Raw genomic sequence first — 18,554 nt, forward strand, 5'->3', positions numbered from 1 at the left:
TCCCTCCCCCACACTACATAACTGGGGCCCAGGGAGCTGTTACTTGGAATAACACTGGTTGGCACATGCTGCCTGTGGAATAGCACCTGGCATTTTCTGAACAACTCTTCGGGTGTGCTCCAGTAGCATGTGTAGGGAACCCATCAGTTTGTATGCACATCAGACTGTTTTCTGACAGAATGCAGGCGGCAGGCCAAAGTCAAGATGGTGAATTGTGCACAGGATGGCCTTACTGTAAAAGCAACAATGCCCAGACAGCTAATAGAGGAGCAGAGAAGAGAATACCACAGTGTCATCATGGTCCTGTTGGAAGAAATCTAATTTCTGAGTCAAAAGATTATGGATTCAAGTCTCACTCCAGGGAACTGAGCACAAAAATCTATACCGACATTCTAATGCAGTACTGAGAGTGCTGCACTGCCAGTGCAGTATAAGGGAGTGCTGCACTGTTGGAGCTGCCACCTTTCAGATAAGACACTGAACGAGTATTAAATCTGCTCTCAGGTGGACGTTAAAGATCCCATGGCATGATTTTGATGAAATCGATGGGGGAGTCAATCCCCCATGTCCTGGCCAATATTTATCCCTCAATCCATATAATGAAATAGATTACCTGGTGATAATCACATTGTTATTTGTGGGAGTAAATTGGCTGCTACATTTTCTACAGCTGTGACTAGTAAGTCATTGGATATAAAGTGCTTTAGGGCATCCTGAGGTCTTCAAAGGTGCTATATAAATGCAAATCTTTCTTTCTATGAATGGTCATGATTACTATATGGTAATTATCCTAATAGTGTGGAGAAGGATAGAATCTACAAAGGGAGTTTTACACATTGCAAGACTTTGAATAGAATCAAGGGAGAAATGAGGGAAATTTTATTTCAAAAAACTTATATTTATAAAGCATCTTTAATGTAATAAAACATCCCAAGGTACTTCACTGAAATGTTATAAAATAAGACACTGAGCTACATAAAGAGTCATTAGGTAAGATGACCAAAGGCTTGGTCAAAGAAGTATGTTTGAAGGAGCATCTTACAGGAGGAAAACAAGGTGGAGAGGTGAAGGGAGGGAATTCCAGAGCCTAGGGCTTAGGCAACTGAAGACACAGACACCAATGATGGAGTGATTAAACTGTGAATGCTCAAGAAGCCAGAATTAGATGAGTGCAATTTGGAGGTTTGTGGAGCTGGAAGATATTAGAGATAGGAAGGAATGAGGCAGTGAGTTATGATCTAGAAGGTACTGCCTCAAAGAGTATTTGAAACAAATTCCATAGTAACTTTTAAAAGTCAACCAAATAATTAGCTGAAGAAGAGAAAATTGCAGGTCTACAGGGATTAAACAGTGGTGAGAGGCTAATTGGTCAGCCGGCAAAGAGATGCGATGAGCAGGATGTCCTCTTGTCCTGTAATGTTCTAAGGCTGCGCTTCCTCCAACCACATCATCCTGCACAATCTTTCTTTTCTCTGAAAGCTGAAATCAAGTCTTATGGCACTTTTTCCTACCCTGATCCACTCTTTCCCAGGAACTAAGAGCTGTGGAACTTCTTACCTGCGTCAGCAGTCCCATTTGGCTACATATTGGAAGTTTCTTTTAAAATCGAAGCTTGGTATCTGATCACACATACATACAAAAGAGAAAAGTCATGTGGATCATCTTACCTCTCAACCAGGAAAAACCTATTGCTTGCCTCACCTCATCACAACTTCCAGCTGCTTCTTAAACGTGCCAGGACTTTTTCTTCCAAACTAGAAGCTGCCCCACACATTGATCACACTGTACCAAATGTCAGTCTCAAATTTGCATTTCACTTGCATCAATCTGAAGCCGCCTTGTCTCAATTTAATTTGAATCAGTGCTGCCCTCTTCCTCATTCATTGTGTCTTCTCCGCTTAACTATCCTGTCCTACACTATGGATTTTGCCCTTCACTTGGACTTCTTGATAAACACAAGCTATTGTAACTGCTGAGTTAATGGGAGGTTCCCGGATTTAAAGAATTTCTGTGCACAAGATCACCAAAATGTTCATTTTTATTTTAACGTGCCGTTCCTTTCCTGCCCTCTTTTTTTGTGGAAAGCAGGTTTTTATACAGCTCGCAGTTGCTGATTCATGTGTCAGTGCTACATGCTCAATGCCGCGTTATCCTTTTCTTTCTTAATGAGCTTTGTCAATTCTGCTGTCACCGTGTTTTTAAAGAGTCTTAGGCAAATAGCAACTGTACACCCATTTACTGGTGATGACAGCATTTAATCTGTATGCTGGACCCTAAGACACTTGACTCTGGGCAGCCTGTTAGGTGGCAGTGACCTTGACAGGTTATCGCTGAATGTTCTGACAGAAGCAGTGATTGCGAGATGAAATCAAGAGCTGCTCTCACACTGCACTATTCCAAAAGCATCAAATCCATTAACAAGATGTTTTTCAACCAACATTTTCCCTTTTTTTTGTCCTAACCAGTGGTGGTTGTGATATGGGAGAAATGAAGAGGAATTTGGGGAGGGGACAAAAAGAAAGACACCAGTCAAAATTTTTGACACTGTTCCAAACAGAACAAAATACTTCACTCCGTAGCCAGGTTTAATTTAATTGTACAGTAGGTAAGCATACTCAAATCCTGATAGAAAGTATTAACTACCATGCCAAAAAATCTGGGTTACGCCTGAGATCAAGATTTCTAAAAATATCTACTGTTGCATCTCTGTGCCCTTGGCCCAATGAACTGTTAGTTCCACCTGAGCTTCAGCAGAAGTAAGAACATTGCAGAGGAGGAAATTAGACCTCTAAAAACACTGCTGTTTCCAGAGGAGATTTGTCAGTGTCCATTTCTATTGTAAACGTATTGGTGGATCTCCACAAAATGGGAATGGATGGAAATTATAGTCAGAGCAAGTGAGAGGGATTTAGTCCATTAGAATTCTACAGAGTAAGAATGAGTGAGGTTTGCTCCATTAGAATTCTAAACTTGCATCATTTGTCTGACACTAGCCAGCCGCAAGAAAACATACCACCAGGGATCCAGCACCTTCGGAATTATTCACCAGGAGGGAACCAGCATCCACTGTAACATACCTCCCTGCTGGAGATTTCTATGGGAACTGCTCCCTGGTGGTGTGTATCCTCATAGGAGTTGTTATCCCACTGGCGTATGTTTTCACAGGTTCTGACTGCTTGCTGGTGTATGTTTCCACGGGTGCTAGCTCCCTGATGGTGTATGTTTCCACGGGTGCTAGCTTCCTGCTGGTGCATGTTTACTAGATTATAACAAAGATTTGTGCTGAGCAACATTTTTTTGAACCTTCTTTCCCCTCAAAAACCCCCCGCCTCCAGGGCACAAATGCTTTCCTGAAATCTACACCAGCACTATGCCAGAAGGATTAATTTGAAATTCACCCCAGACACATGGGTCAAAATCTGCTTAAATTGTTGGGGTACATTTTTAGATGTGAACTGAGTTACATTTTCTGTCCTAATGACCTTTGTCCCTACAGCCTATATGCAGGCATGTGCTCGCACAGACCAACAATCAAACATGCACACACATGCACATAGACACACATACAGACAGAGACACATACAAACACACAGGAAAAGCAAAGCTTCACATCCTGAAAGACTCCAGCATTCAGCAGACAAAAAACTTTCTCACTGTTTCCTACCTGTTGTACTGAGACCTTTTGATCAGCTTTACTTTTCAAATACACATGCATACATTTCCAATTATTGCCCACATTCACAGACTGCCGCCTGCCTCTCAGGGCCTGGCAGAATTGCCCACGACAGCTGTTGTTCCACTTAGTCTATTGACTGATAATGGACTGCATCAAAGCTCTTTACAACAGCTCAGAAGGCCACACGCCTCAAAGAGAGACAGCTATTTTTGGAAAGTACAAGTCTTTGAGGGCAGAGGGAGGGAGGAAACATTAAGGAAAGTAAGTGAGACTCATTTCTTTTCTCTCTTAAATGATGTTGTTCCAATTATGTTCAGAGCACTGAAAGGACTCGGCACCACGCTCAATTCTATCATTTGATTAGCTATGCATCATTCGTACTGACAAGGAGATTGGAACAGGTGATTGCTTAGACTGCAGGCAATATAGATGTGAAAAATGAAGGGACAAAAATAAGCACGATGTTGATAAGGCTGTACAACGGGGAATATAAGGGACACTGGAGAAGCCTGAGAGAACATTTTTGAATTGTCATGGTCAAAAAAACTACATAGCTGGGACACAGTGAAGGGCAAGAGACGACAAATCCAGCTTTTACCCCTGGAATTGCCATGGCCTTTTAATAAAACCAGTTTGTGACTACTGTCTGTGGGGCACTATTACTGTGTGGTACAGGACAGTTGCTGTGCTTACTTCAGAAAGCAATTCCCTTTGTAAAACACCTAAATGACAAGGCAGTTTATAAATTAAAGCATTTCTGCTGTCGGGGATCAAACAAATACAAAATAGAAGCCCTGACTGCTTGGTGCTATCCCCTCTCCAGCCAAGTGGCAAGATTAATAATCAATAATATAAGATGGCCCATTGGGAGTTCTCTGCTAATTTGATGCAGCTGAAAGCTTTCCAACATTTAAGGCAAGCATACCAGATCCTGAATCAATGAACTTTTAATACTGCCAAATAATGGTGTAGAGTTCCAAGTAGGAACTGACATCCAGAAACATTAGTTAAAGTTCACTAATGGAGGACTGGATGGCACAGTGGATTAGCACAGTCTTTTCATCATCTCTGGAACCTAAGTTCCATTCCAGTCCAGATTAATGGGACCAAAGTCTCTCCCCTTTGCTAGCTGCGAAGTAGCTTTACGAATCCCAGCCCAGTTCCATCAGCACAGTCTTAACCCCAACAAACTGGCATTAGTTGGCACTCTTGCTTAGAGTATAAGGATGGCTGATGTGGACAGTGTCAAACTGTTTTACAGGTGCTTTTCTGATGTTTTCATGGGGGCTTACTGTTAGGGGAACGCAGGCTCCTCATGTAATCATGTTATACCAGACCTGGGAGCATTGAAGATGATGCTGGATGCCCCAGATAGGAACGTTCTCTATCCTTAGCATTAACATCCCAATCTTTATAAACACAATCACAATAAACTTTCATAATTATCCCTAGATGCCAACTTCTAAAGTGTACAAGTTATACTAATCACTTAATCTTTTTCTTCTCTCTTTTTTCAGTCCCTACTCCCGAAGTCAATTTCTAAAAGCACTTATCTTTACTGGACCTGCTACACGTCATTCATTAGTTATGGCTGATTAAAAAGCCGGACACGCTCAAGATGGATTGTGTGTGCTGCAATGCTGAAAGGATTTTATGAATGAAGTTTACATCACATTATTATGATACGGTCATAAAACTTTCATGACAGCTTGTAGTCATCAAATATTCATCCTGGTAATGCTTCAGGCATCAGTTCATGACCAAAAGGTCCTGGACAGCCTGGAAAATGAAAGTGACAGCCTCTGATGTTTGTGCAGCTAAATTTTACAAAATAAATAGCCACAGCATTTTAAATTCTTTAGACGCAATTATGAATTTTGAAAATCCCCCAAATCTATTTTATTCCATTAGGTTTGCTAATCTCCTGTGCCAGATGGATGAGCTGTAAGCAATGACTAGGTAAGCTAGGGCCCTTGACAAAAAAAGGAGATGCTATACAGTTAGATGAGCTATGTAACAGGTTCGAGAAAGCAAACCCTGAACAATGCTTGCATGTACTCAGGCAGCAGGATCGAAGTGCAGAACAGGTCTCAAGAAGCAATTCTTTATGCAGAAGGCCATCAACAGTTGGAACCAGTTGCTAGGGAGGGTCACTGAAGCCAAGGCACTGGGCTCATTTAAAAAAAAAGGCTGGTGTTGTAAGAATCTCATTCTGGAATGCAGAGTGGAAAATGTGCATTCTTCATCTCTACTCACCTTGTGGTTAGAGAAGGAACTGTTTGTAAATACCATAGAGGTTAGTTTTGAAGGTTGAATGCAATGCCAGCACCTAGGGAAATGGGGTCAAAGGAGGGGTGGATGGGGATAGAAGCTGAGGTCAAGGAGAAATTCTGAAGTGAATAGGTAGCAGCGACAGAGAAGAATCACCAGGAGCTATGGGATGTACTGACAGACTCCAAAACACAACTGCAGCTCAAGATAAATTGCGAAAGAAATAATAGCAAATCTTACCATTGGCATCCTGAACACCGGTCAGTGCTCCTACAGCAGCAGCAGTCTCTCCCGATAGCACAATCTGGCCTCCACCCTGCAGGGTGGCTTCTGCAAGTGTGGCAACAGCATGGGCAGCAGCCTCGCTGCAGCAGAGAAACATAAAACATGTTGGTCACCCTCTAGGCTCTCCAGGACTGTGTGATACAAGTAGAAATATACTGCATGTACATAAGTACAAATACAGACACACACACACAATCTTACTGCATAAAAGTAGGCCATCTGGCCTATCGTGCCTGTGCCAGCTCTTTGAAAGTTATCTAATTAGCTTCAGTACTTGACCCCACACCCCATCCCCGCTCTTCCTCCATGGCCCCACAAATATTCCCCCCATCAAGTATTTATCCAATTCCCTTTTGAAAGCGAGTAATGAATCTACTTCCACCATCTTATCAGGCAGTGACTTCCAGATTATAACGACATTAAAAAAACCTCTCATTTCCCCAGCTGCTTTGCCAAATATTAAATCTGTCACCGCTGGTTACTGTTCCTCTTGCCAGTGCACACAGTTCCTCCCTACTTATTCTATCAAAACTCCTTGTAATTTTAAATGCCTTTATTTAATCTTCTCTGCTCTAAGAACAACAGTTTCTCTAGTCTCTCCAAATCCATAAAAAAATGTATCTATATATCAACAGATATACATGGGTGTGCGTTTTCATGTGTATTATAAATCCTATTATTTTAAAAAAATTGGACTACGCCACTTAAAAAAAAATGAATTCCCCACCACAAAGGCATAGTGTGGGTTAGGATCAGCATGGCCCTTTTTGCCCACTTCATCTCATCTTTCCAGGAAATTGATTTAATTGTCTTCCTGTTGCAACTTAACATTCACCTAAGCAGGCAGAAAAGACTGGCAAAAGAGTCGGTAGCCAGAGGATAAAGATCTCTGAAGGACAGCCCTCTGTGATGTGGCACTTCTTCAGTACTGCCTCGATTATAATGCATAGGTCCTGAAATGAGGCTTGGACATTGAACTGTCTGATTCAAGAGGCGCCAATGCTACGAAATCAGCCATGTTGGCTGTTCACTCCTCCCTTGAAGAAGTAAAATCTTACTGGGGTACAGTTCTGAATATGGTATCAACCCTTGATATATCTTGCAGCCTAAACAGCCATGATATGATATGAGCAATAGCATTCCCTCACTCATTTATAGCGATAATCATAAGAACATGCAAATTAGCAGCAGGAGCAGCCCCCCCCCAAGCCTGCTCCACCATTCAATACAATCATGGCTGATCTGATTATGGCCTCAACTCTACTTTCCTTCCTACTCCTATCCCCTTTGACTCCCTTGTCAATCAATAATGTAACTCAGCCTTAAAAGTATTCAATGACCCTGCCTCCACCAATCTCTGGGGAAGAGACTTCCATAAACTCAGAGATACTGAGCTCCACAACTTTCCTCCAAAATAAAAATGGATAGTAAAAGCACTAACATCATCCCAAGCACAAAGCAATGAGCTGTTTCACAATAGCAACAAGATTTCATTCTGTCCTGAACGAAGGCTGGACAGAAGTTCATAAAATTAGCTTCTTTCCTCAGCTGAGACCCTAAAAATCCACCAGATGATCAGTTAGGGACCAGGGGTTAACTTGTGAGCCACATCCCAATAGCAGATATGCTGCACCATGTCATTTCTGGGTTCCGATGCATAGTTCACCAACTTGAACTTTGCTGCAGTTCAGGTGCAGTTGGGAGAAAAATATCACGGCTTAAAAAAACAAAAATTATGTTACTGTCTGGTACATGGGGTGATGGCGAACCTCCATTATGTCACCACTTGAGGACTTGTGGCCCTTGACAAACTCTTTAAATGTAGCACTTTATAGTCAGAGTATTATTGTAATTCAAGCAAAGAATAATGCAATACTAGCCATAGTGTGCACAATGCGTTCTAGTTCCTGTTCAATCTGATCCAGCAGATTGCTGCTTGGAAAATATCATTCACTACTGCCCCCTGCTGGAATTATTGTAGCACTACTACTTAAAAATAGGGCAACTTTTAAATGGCTGCAAAATTTCTCAAAGTTGGTGGGGGGAGTTGGGGGAGGGAGAGAAGAAGTGAAACTCAGTGAAACTTAATTATCATCTCCTAAAATCAATGTAGAGCCCTGTACAGTTCATTGACAAAAGATCCCCCTGACTTCACAGAACCACCCAACCCCCAAACAGAACCTCATGTGTATGAGCCTCGACAGTGAAGGGAGGTAGTGGCTGTTTGAGTGTGAATGGCATCACTACAGAACCTAATCTTGTCCTCGCCTTTAAGCTCAACTGCAGCAGGGCTCAATGGATAAGGATCAAAGGAAGAACCAAATGCAGTTATCTGCAATAACTACTGGAATCACGAAGATAAAAGCAAAATACTGCAGATGCTAGAAATCTTAAGTAAAAATTGTAAATGCTGGAAAAACTCAGCAGGTCTGGCAGCATCTGTGGAGAGAGAGTCCGTATGACTCTTCTTCAGTCATACGGACTCGAAACGTTAACTCTGTTTCTCTCTCCACAGATGCTGCCAGACCTGCTGAGTTTTTCCAGCATTTTCTGCTTTTACTACTGGAATCACGCTGTGTTAACCATGCTTTGCTCTCACTCAATAACAAAACCTCCAAAGCAACAAAATGGGGTTTCCTTCACAAACTGCAGAATGAGACAATAGCACATAAAAATGATGCCTCACAGGACCCTATACAAAACGCCTGCACCAGGTGCAGGGATATCTACACAGACAAAAACTACTTGGGCCAAGTACATCTGACCTGAAATTTGACAGGTTTAATCAAAAGCAGGCAGTGGACAGCCCAGAGACCTACATGACACAATGGAAATGCCTGCTCCTTCTTTCATTGTAATGTTGACTAGTATGAGAACGTGTTCAAAGTTGAAGTGAAAAAGCTATTGGACAAAAGCTGTACAATTTGAATTTGTGTTCCCTCCAAGAACAATTTCAGAATCACAAAATTGCTACAGCGTAGGAGCAATTAATCTAGTGCCATCCTCCCACTTCCTCCCCGTAACCCTGCACATTCTTCCTTTATAGATAACAACCTAATTCCCTCTTGAATGCCTTGATTGAACCTGCCTCTATCACACTCTCAGGTAGTGCGTTCCAGACCTTAACTATTCACTGCGTGAAGAAGTCTTTCCTTATTCTGCCTTTGCTTCTTTTGCCAATTACTTTAAATCTGTGCCCTCTCATTCTCGATCCTTTCACGAGTGGGAAGTTTCTCCCTATCTGCTCTGTCCAAGCCCCTCATGATTCTGACTACCTCCATCAAAATCTCCTCCGAGCCTCCGATTCTCCAAGGAAAACAGTTCCGACTTCTGTAATATATCTTCATTTTTAACTGAAGTTCCTTTTCCCTGGAACCATTCACATGAATCGTTTTTGGGTCTTTTTGTTTGATTTTGTTGTTGGGCAACTTTCAAAATAGTCTATAGTGCTTGTCGAACAGCAGTACTTTCAACAGGTACCTCCAAAGGGTTTAAAATCCCTATTTCAGTTGTATTTTGTGAGCAAGAAATTCCTATTCGATATTGATGCAGTTTTTAGCATGTGGGAGGTACTGACAAGGCCGTAGGTAGTGCCATCAAAGTTGCAACAAGAGCAATTAATTTAAAAGCAAGATACTGCGGATGCAGGAAATCTGAAACAAAAACAAGAAAATGCTGGAAAAACTCAGCAGGTCTAACAGCATCTGTGAAGAGAAAAAAAAAGTTAACATTTTGAGTCCTTATGACTCTTCTTCAGAGCTCAGAGGACTTGAAATGTTAACCTTTTTTTTGCTCCACAGATGCTGCTAGATCTGATGGAGTTTTTCCAACATTTTCTGTTTTTGTTTCAAGAGCAAATAATTGTTTTTCTTTGATTTTTATGGTTGAACTTTTATTTTTTTTAAATTTGATCCAAGGTCCCCCTTTGTAAATTTTTTCCACTTTCCTTTCCTCCGACAGTGCTGAGTCAGCTGATCTCAGCCAGCGCAGAAACAAGCAAGAGAAACACAGCTACTTGGATTTCAAATCTTTAGGGTGTAGGGAAATGCAGTAACATCCCCTTGCCCCAACTCCCCAAATTGTTCAAAGAGGGTCCCACCATTGCGCTCTCTTAGAAAGACAGGACTGTAATAATGGAAATTGAAAAAATTCTACTTGCAGTGAGAACTTTTAGTTTCTTGTCCAATTTTTATCTTTATGCCCCAACACATACTATCTCGACTTTAACATAGCATTTGTTGCTTAGAGACAGAGGGAAAAATTTTTAGCTTGGCGGGTGGGCACACGCCCAACCCAGCTGAGTGTAAAATGACACGTGATGACATCAGGCTTGTGTCCCGATGTCATCGTGCACTCGTGCGATATCTCGGTCAGCGGGCAGATGCCAGAGTTGGCAGCATGCCCGCCGACAATTAAAAGGCCTATTAAGGCCATTAACAAGTTAATTAAAATAACTTATTCGCTGTCCGTGCAACGTTACGGTTAGCGAGCAGGTGAAAAGGTCAAGCGGCCTTTGCATTTTTTTGGAAACAGACTGGAGGAAGTCTCCCAATGCAAATAAAAACTTTATTTTTTCACTAATAACATGTCCCTGCTCATGTGAGAGTCACATGAGGTGACATATTTCATGGCACTTATGAAATCTTTATTTTTTTTGATATCAGTTCACCTCTCTGAGGCAGCTCTCTGAGATGGATTACGTAGCGCGCATGGGTGAAGTTCACGCTCGCCTGGTTTGCATTCCTCCCTCTGCCCGCCTAGGCAGTGCTCAGTGCTGCCGCTCACGTTTCACGCTGGGCGGGCCTTAATTGGCCCGCCAACGTGAAATTGCCTTCCAGGCCAGGTTGGGAGCTTCCTGATCGCCCCCACCGAGCCCGCATGCCAAGGGCAAAATTCCGCCCAGAAGAAAGCAGGAAACAAGAAAAAGCCATTCCACTCATTAAAGTCATTTCTTCCAAGCACCACGTACAAACCACCTCACCACGGGCTCTACCCAAAAAAACAATTGTGTTTGAGTTTAGCTTCTACCAACAGTTTGAACCCACTCCTAAGTGGGTGAGCAATTCTGTATTAATTAACTCTGATCACCAAGGGTAACCTAACAAAGCTGCAGAAAACACATCAGCCTTGTTTCTCCATTATTTGACACCCATGGGTAACATTTCTCCTGTACCAGCAGCACAAGAGCCCATTTGTCCCGCTTCAGGCGTATCAATGCATATCTTTGCCTATGAGCTAAAAAAATGAGATATCCCACTCGCTTCTTTGGGTTTAGAATCAACAATAAGAGAAGGGGCTGCTGTATACTTGGTACGCCCAATCCAAAAAGATATAGTTAGATTTCATACTGTGCTAATGCACCCTTCCCCCATACCCGCTCTGCTTTACTCATGCCTCAGTTACCAGTTCCTAAAAAACACACTCAGCTGGTGTTGTTTCAAGTAATGAGTTTTGAACAACACAAGTTGTGTAAATAACATGTTGTGGCCCCTCAACAAACCACTGGCTCACCAGTAGTTTGTGTGCCTTTGCTCTGTGACCAAATATCAACAGAAACTTATGCCGGTCTCCCCCTGCTAGATCAGCGAGCAGTGCTGTCACCTGGGAGGGGAGAGATCCAACCCACGCTCTGTGCTGAGTTAGGTACAACATCCATGGAGCAGCAATAAGTAGTACAATTAAAAGATAGAACTTGCATTTATACAGGGCCTTCAGGACATCCCAAAGCGTTTTCCAGCTAATAAAGTATTTTGGCAGCGTTATCACTGTTGTAATGTAGGAAATGAGGCACCAAATTTTTAGACAGCAAGATCCCACAAATGGCAATATGATAATGACCAGACAATGGAATTTAATGATGTTGGTTGAGAGATAAATGTTGGGCATGACATGAGACATTTCCTCTGTTCTTCTTCAAATAGCGCCAAGGGATCTTTTATGTCCAACTGAGACCAGACGGGGCATCGGATTAATGTTTCATCTGAAAGATAGCACCTCCAAATCTATAGAACTCCCTTGGTACTGCACTCGAGTGTCAGTCTGGGGCTTTTAACTCAGAGTCTGCCACTTAGCCCCAGTTGAGGGACAGAAAACAGACCAGGATGTCTCATTCATGATTCTTACCCAGTATCCCAACTGGAGCAGACACACAGAGGGATGTGAGATGATCTGATTTGATGGTGACCCTCCCCTCCTCCACTCTAGACAATAAGCCTGTAGTCAGTGTGGAGGCACACACGTGAAGACCACCTATTTGGGTGAGTTACCAGAGAGTAACTCATGGATCCTCATCCTAGAATGGAGTCAATGTCTTCCAGAGGGCAGAAAATTGGCAAGTCACAAAACAACAGAAACTTGTGTCAAAGGGATCCCAAAGCACGATGTTGGGATCCAATCAAATCAAATACCCAGATTATGAGTCACAAACAGGAAACATTGGAAACACAGTAAGCCAGTCAGTAGTTGTGAAGAGAACAGACTAGTTAACATTTCAGACATGCAACCCTTCATCAGAACAGATCCTATCTACATGCAGACACTGCCCAGTAAAAGGCAGAGGCAGGGGATTGCTCAAAAATGATCAAGAGCTCTGGTTAATTTTCCCTTCTCCAGATCAGGATCAAAAATCAACTTCAGGTTCCTCATTGTTACTTTGCTTCCTCAACCTGAGATCAGCTAATTCAGCACAAATCAGGGGATTAAACTTTCAATCTTTCTGACTTGAGCTACTCTGAATAAACTCGCCAAGTGATTGCTGGCACAAATTTGTTTGCAAGCTTGTCTCACCCCCAGGCATCACCCCTTCTGAGTTACCTTCTCCCCTCCATAATGCACCATTAACAGCATGTGACCTATCTCAGCCTTGGGGTCAGATTGGCAAGTTGGCCTTTTCTTTGGGTCTTGGCCAAAAATGCTTGGTAGAATCTGAGCTACTTAAAACAGTCTGAGGGGGAATGTTCACACGCCTTTCAGTTTCTATCCCCATGCTCGACCCCTTTTACAATTTATTCACTTACCCATGAGAAATCAGCCACTTGCGTGCAGAATTGAATGTCCTAGCATTGTGCGTCAAAGAGGACAGTGGCAAAGAATGGTCTTCAAACTAATTTAAAAATTAAAACCCCATTAACTGTGAAATGTGAATGAGGCGCTTCAGTATAAGGACCGTTTTCAGCTGCAAGCTCTAAAAGTTATATATTTTTAAAAACAATAATGAACTTGAAAATGAAATTTAGACTGAAGGTCCGGTTTCAGCCCAGGATATTTCCCTTCTTTTCCTGAGCATTAAGGGGAAACTATATGCAACATCCCTCCAGAGCACTGCTGGCTGACACCCACCTGTTCAGTGCCATGGTAACGGTGGCCCCTTGCTGCATCTCCTGGGATGCAGCCACTGCGGCCTCTGCCAGAGAGGCCACGGCCTGGGTGGCTTCGGAGGCCTGGGTTGTCTGGATTGCCATTTCCCCACCTTGCAACGTGGCCCAGTTCTGCTCCACCTGTGCGAAGAAAATCTGGTGTTATTGAGACAGAAGCAAAGAAAAACATGAAGAATCGAAGGAAAGTCTGTGTGTGTATGTGGACGTGGGGTGAGGAACATGCACATATTGTTGCAGTCTTTTTTTTGAAAAAAAAGTTTTAAAAAAAAAGACTAAAGGAAAATTCATATCTCCTGCTCCAACAAAGTGCTGCTGTTTTGGAACATTTCCATAAATGTCAGCCAGTAGTGGAGAAGGGGGTTGGGGTTGTGGGCGGAAGAGGGTGGTTTCCTGTAGTCAGGCAAATCCATATTAACTTTCAGACTGGTCAAGTCCCAGTTTAAATGAGCAAGGTAGCTCAGAGACACAGGCAGCTCCTTTCCATCAATACCTTGCCCAAGCAGTTTTGGAGTGAATCAAAAACAAGAGGTAAATTTTTTGCTAAAAGGTCAGGAGGACTCTTTAAACAAATATAAAAAAACTCCACCCTAGACTTCTCTTTCTCTTTAAGCGAATCTATTGCCAATTTCTATTGAGCTTTCAAAGGTTTAACATTACTAGAAGATAATTCTGGACTCCCCAGTGAGTCAGCTGGTTATGACAGACACAGTAAGACCATAGAGATCAGAAAGGAAGCATGGTTCATCCATGGTCTGTGCCAGTTTCTTTCAGCCACAATGTTACAATTGGCTTGAATGGGGGGAGAGCTAGGATTTCCACTCCTGAGCACTACACAATGAACCATGCCGGCTCAAGAGGGATGCACCCCGATAGTGGTGACTTTCACAGTCAATTTGCCAAGTGCCTAGGCTTATACATGAATGCTGAGCATTTGGCGGATATACTGAGGGACCTGGAACCCAACAGTTTCAGGAGGTGAAAACTAGAACAAAAAAGGAGGGAAAGTTAACAATAACTCTTTTCTGTTATTTAACCAGATTGTAGCAGCTGCTCAGGAGATTGTTTTACAGGTAACTTAGAATATAGTTTAAAAAACACAGCCCAACAAAAAGAACTTGCTACTTAATTTAAATATCGTGAATATTTACTCTGATCTTGCAAGGCCTTGTGCAACCAACTGAGTCTCGCAGGCCTAATTTCTCAAGGTGTAATCTGTTACCCACATGTATAACTTCCACCCTACCAAACCAACTTCAAATAATAAATTACATCTATATAGCACCTATAACAGCATAAATACCCCAAGACATATCACAGGAGCAAGTAACATACAAAATTTGAAGTGGAGTCATATAAAGATACTAGAATTAGGACAGGTAACCAAAAACACGGTCAGAGAGGTAGGTTTTAAGGACTGTTTTAAAGAGAGAGAGAGAGAGAGAGAGAGAGGGAGAGAGAGTAGTAGTGATTTAGGGAGGCAATTCCAGAGCTTGGGTCCTCGGCAGCTGAAGGGACAGCCGCCAAGGGTAGAGAGAAGGAAATCAGGCATGTGCAAGAGGTTAAAATTCAACAAGGGCAGTGACTTCAGAGAGTTGTAGAGCTGAAGTAGTTTATAGAAACAGGAATGGACAAGCCCATGGAGGGATTTGAAAACAAGAGTGAGAATTTTAAAATCAAGGTACTGCCAGCTCGGGGGTCAATGCAAGTCAGCAATCACATCAGTGATGAGTGAACAAGACATGATGCAAATTGGGCTATGGGCAGCAGATACCAAGCAAGGAAGAAAATAAAGTTACAAAACTGCTCTAAACTATTTCTCAGTCCTGCCTTCCTCTGTGCATTTTCCACATGCACATGCAGCAAACCTAGGCGAATGAGGGGTTGGGCAATGCATCCCAAGACATGCTGTGAGTACGAGCAGCCATAAATTTTCAGACCTGAATCCTGCTCCCATATAGGGGAAGGTTCCATTAGCCCCTCTTCAGGACAAAGAAGAACAGCTTGTTGTTTTTGATAGGCATCCAAGGACACCACCTCTCTGTTGCATCCTTTCTTGTCTTTCTCCTTTTTTCTGAATTACCCACCCTCCAAACTTGCTTGTTACTGCCACCTCCCTATGTTGCAGTCAAGACCTACTGTATCACCTTACAGCAGCAAAATTCCTTACTTTCATCAGTCTTCTTTTACTTACCATCTTCAAGTTTCACCTAACTGCCTAAAACCTGGTGTTGTCATCTAAGCATTACTTGCTGAAATACCTTGCCTGCTTTCCAACTTTTCAATCTCATATGAAGTAGTGAGCATTGGTGTGATTCTACAAGAGTTAAAGATTGTTGTGTCAAGGGCTAGATCACACCATAGCATTCACTAGGTTTGGGCTTCACTGCTCTCATAAGGTTTGTGAAGGCTGGTGGAGCAATGAGAAGTATCACTGGCTATAAAACTAATTTTTTACTAAATTTTCATAAAGGGTGAGGTGAAGCAGAAGATAGCAAGGCTGTTCTTTACATGGCAGAGTGACATGAAATCCACAAAATCCAACCACCTCCCAACTTGGTGAAATTTTACTGCCCTCAGTGCAACATTTCAGTGGTTTGACACCAGGAATGCATAGCAACAAAACGATGGTCTAATTCACGGAGCGACGTGCAGACTACCAAATAGGCAGGGCGGCTCAAAAACTGCCCAACAACAAGACTAAGTGATGTACACAATAAGCAACATGTGAACTGTTCAATGGACAGATCAAGTCAAACACAAGGGGAGTGAAGCACAAGCAACATGACAGGGTAATAACTTGATGAGTATTTTCAGGCAATGCCAGCAAAACAAACTGTGATTAACCCATGATCAACTATCACAAAATTGTTGAGACAGATTTTTGGGCATTTCATTTAAAAAAATTAAAATTTACAATGTGCAGATCAAAAAAACAGCTATAATGTTGGTACATTTTAACTTAATCACAATTAGTTGTAAAACAATCCGGTGTTTTCCTAAAGAATGATATTTTAACTTTTTTTTTCCTCTGTGTCCCTGAGCATTAGCGCTGTAGAGCAGCAAAATGATTTAGATGTCCACATATACAAATCACTAAAAACTAGTGCACAGGCATAAAAAGTAATTAAAGGGCAAATGTTGAACTTCAACTGAAGTGGACTGGAACATAAAGCTGATGAAATGGTACTTCAGTTGTATAGAAGCTCAGTTAGACCCTATCTGGAGAACAAGGCGCAGGCTTCAGCAAAGATACACTGGTCATGGAATGAATGCAGTGCCCATTCACCACAATGATACCAAGGCTTACAGAGTTAAATTATAAAGCCAGGTAAAATACACTTTGTTTATATTCCCTGGAGTTTAAAAAAAGTTGAGGTACAATTTAATTGATGCATTTAAAATGTAGAGAGGTACAATAGGGCAGAAACTGAGATGCTATTTTCTTTGCTGCGAGTGTCCAGAACAAGAAGGTAAATCTTGAAAATTAAAAATAGGCCTTTCAGGAGAGAAATCAGGAAGCACTTTACCCACACAAAGAGTAGTGAAAATCTGGAATCTGATCTCCCAAAATACTGCAAGATCTGTAGTCTCTTATTAGGTAAAGATATTAAAGCATGTGGATCAAAAGCAGATAAATGGAGTTGAGATACAAATCTTCCTATGCCACTAACCCCCACACCCCCAACTAACCATCACCCTAGTCTTTCAGGCCTATGACCTCTCCCTTCAGCCAGGCAGAAAAGACCATCCAGGCCATGGACATCTCCACTGCTACCCAATGTCAGGATTGGATGCAATTGCTGGGTTGTGCTCGGTGGGAGTTGGGATAAAGCCCCCACCTCTGAGTGCGTGTGTGACTGCTGCCCTCACCTCTCCGTCCTGCACAGTAGAGTAATTCACCTGAGCAACAGTTACCGTTCCTGGGAGTTCAGACGCATCTGCCAGAGTCGCAACTGTTGCACCCGTGCCAACCTGCAAACAAGGGCAGAGATGAAAGAAGTGTTTTAAACAGCAGCAGGGCGTCTTCATTCCCCACTCATCTCTTTCTCAAAGGTTATCTTTTGCTTAACATCAAAACAAATCAGAGTCACAGCTCTGCCTGATGGTTTAGAGAGCAAATAAACCATATGGTCTGGTGCATAGCTATGCGCACCAGGTAGGCCTGAGTTTCCACCTTTGGTCTGAACTGGGGTGGGGTGTTAGGGATTCTTTATCTTAGCCTCACTGCCTTTGCTAGGAAAAAGGACGAAAGTTGGGGAGAAAAGAAATTCAGCCACTATTCTAGCTCATGATTAATATCCTACAGCCCCTCCCCACAGGAAAGGAATACGAGTGGATGCCAGGCAAAGGCAGGATCAGGGCCAAATGTGATGGCTTCTATGAAATAAAGAAAAATAGAAAGAAAGACTTTAATTTATATAGCACCTTTCATTACCTTTTGGGGCGTCCCAAAGCGTTTTACAGATTATGAAGTGCTCTTTGAAGTGCTGTCAATGTTATAAGTTAGGAAACACGGCAGCTAATTTGAAAGCCATAAACAGCAATGAAATAAATGACCCATCCAACCCTTTTAGGTGCTAGCTGAGAGATAAATATTGGTCAAGATAAGAACTCTTCTTCAAATTATGTTGTGGCACCTTTTGCATTGCTTAAGAGGGCACACAGGGCCTCAATTTAACATGTTGTGGAAGAGATGGCATTTCTAACAATGCAATCTCCCTCAGTTCTGCACTGAACTGTCAACCTCTACTATGGGTTCAAGGCTCTGGAGTGGGGCTTGAACGCACAACCTTTTGACTCATAGGTAAGAGTGCTACCAACCGAGCCATGGCTGACATCTTATGGTTAAATATGGCATGATGGCACTCAGGAATGGCTCTCATATGAGGAATGGCTACTTGGGTAAGGTGCCATCGGCTGCAGACCTGCATCCCAAAAGTCACTGC

At 42.4% G+C, this 18,554-nt stretch overlaps 1 protein-coding gene across 9 annotated transcripts in view; it reads right to left on the reverse strand.

The window, feature by feature from the left end:
- The window catches only part of nrf1 (nuclear respiratory factor 1), a 59,710-nt gene that overhangs the window by 15,189 nt on the left and 25,967 nt on the right, over positions 1-18,554 (reverse strand). For 8 of the 9 annotated variants that reach the window (XM_041202689.1, XM_041202690.1, XM_041202694.1 and 5 more), the window contains 3 exons: positions 17,479-17,580; positions 13,571-13,728; positions 6,188-6,312 (listed from right to left, as the gene is read on the reverse strand). In XM_041202689.1, coding sequence (XP_041058623.1) covers positions 6,188-6,312; positions 13,571-13,728; positions 17,479-17,580 — 385 coding nt within the window. The remainder of the gene's footprint in view (positions 1-6,187; positions 6,313-13,570; positions 13,729-17,478; positions 17,581-18,554) is intronic. The other variant, XM_041202693.1, reaches the window with a different exon arrangement.

This window comes from Carcharodon carcharias, chromosome 13 (assembly GCF_017639515.1).
Source record: "Carcharodon carcharias isolate sCarCar2 chromosome 13, sCarCar2.pri, whole genome shotgun sequence".
In the NCBI taxonomy this organism is placed as follows: Eukaryota; Metazoa; Chordata; class Chondrichthyes; order Lamniformes; family Lamnidae; genus Carcharodon; species Carcharodon carcharias.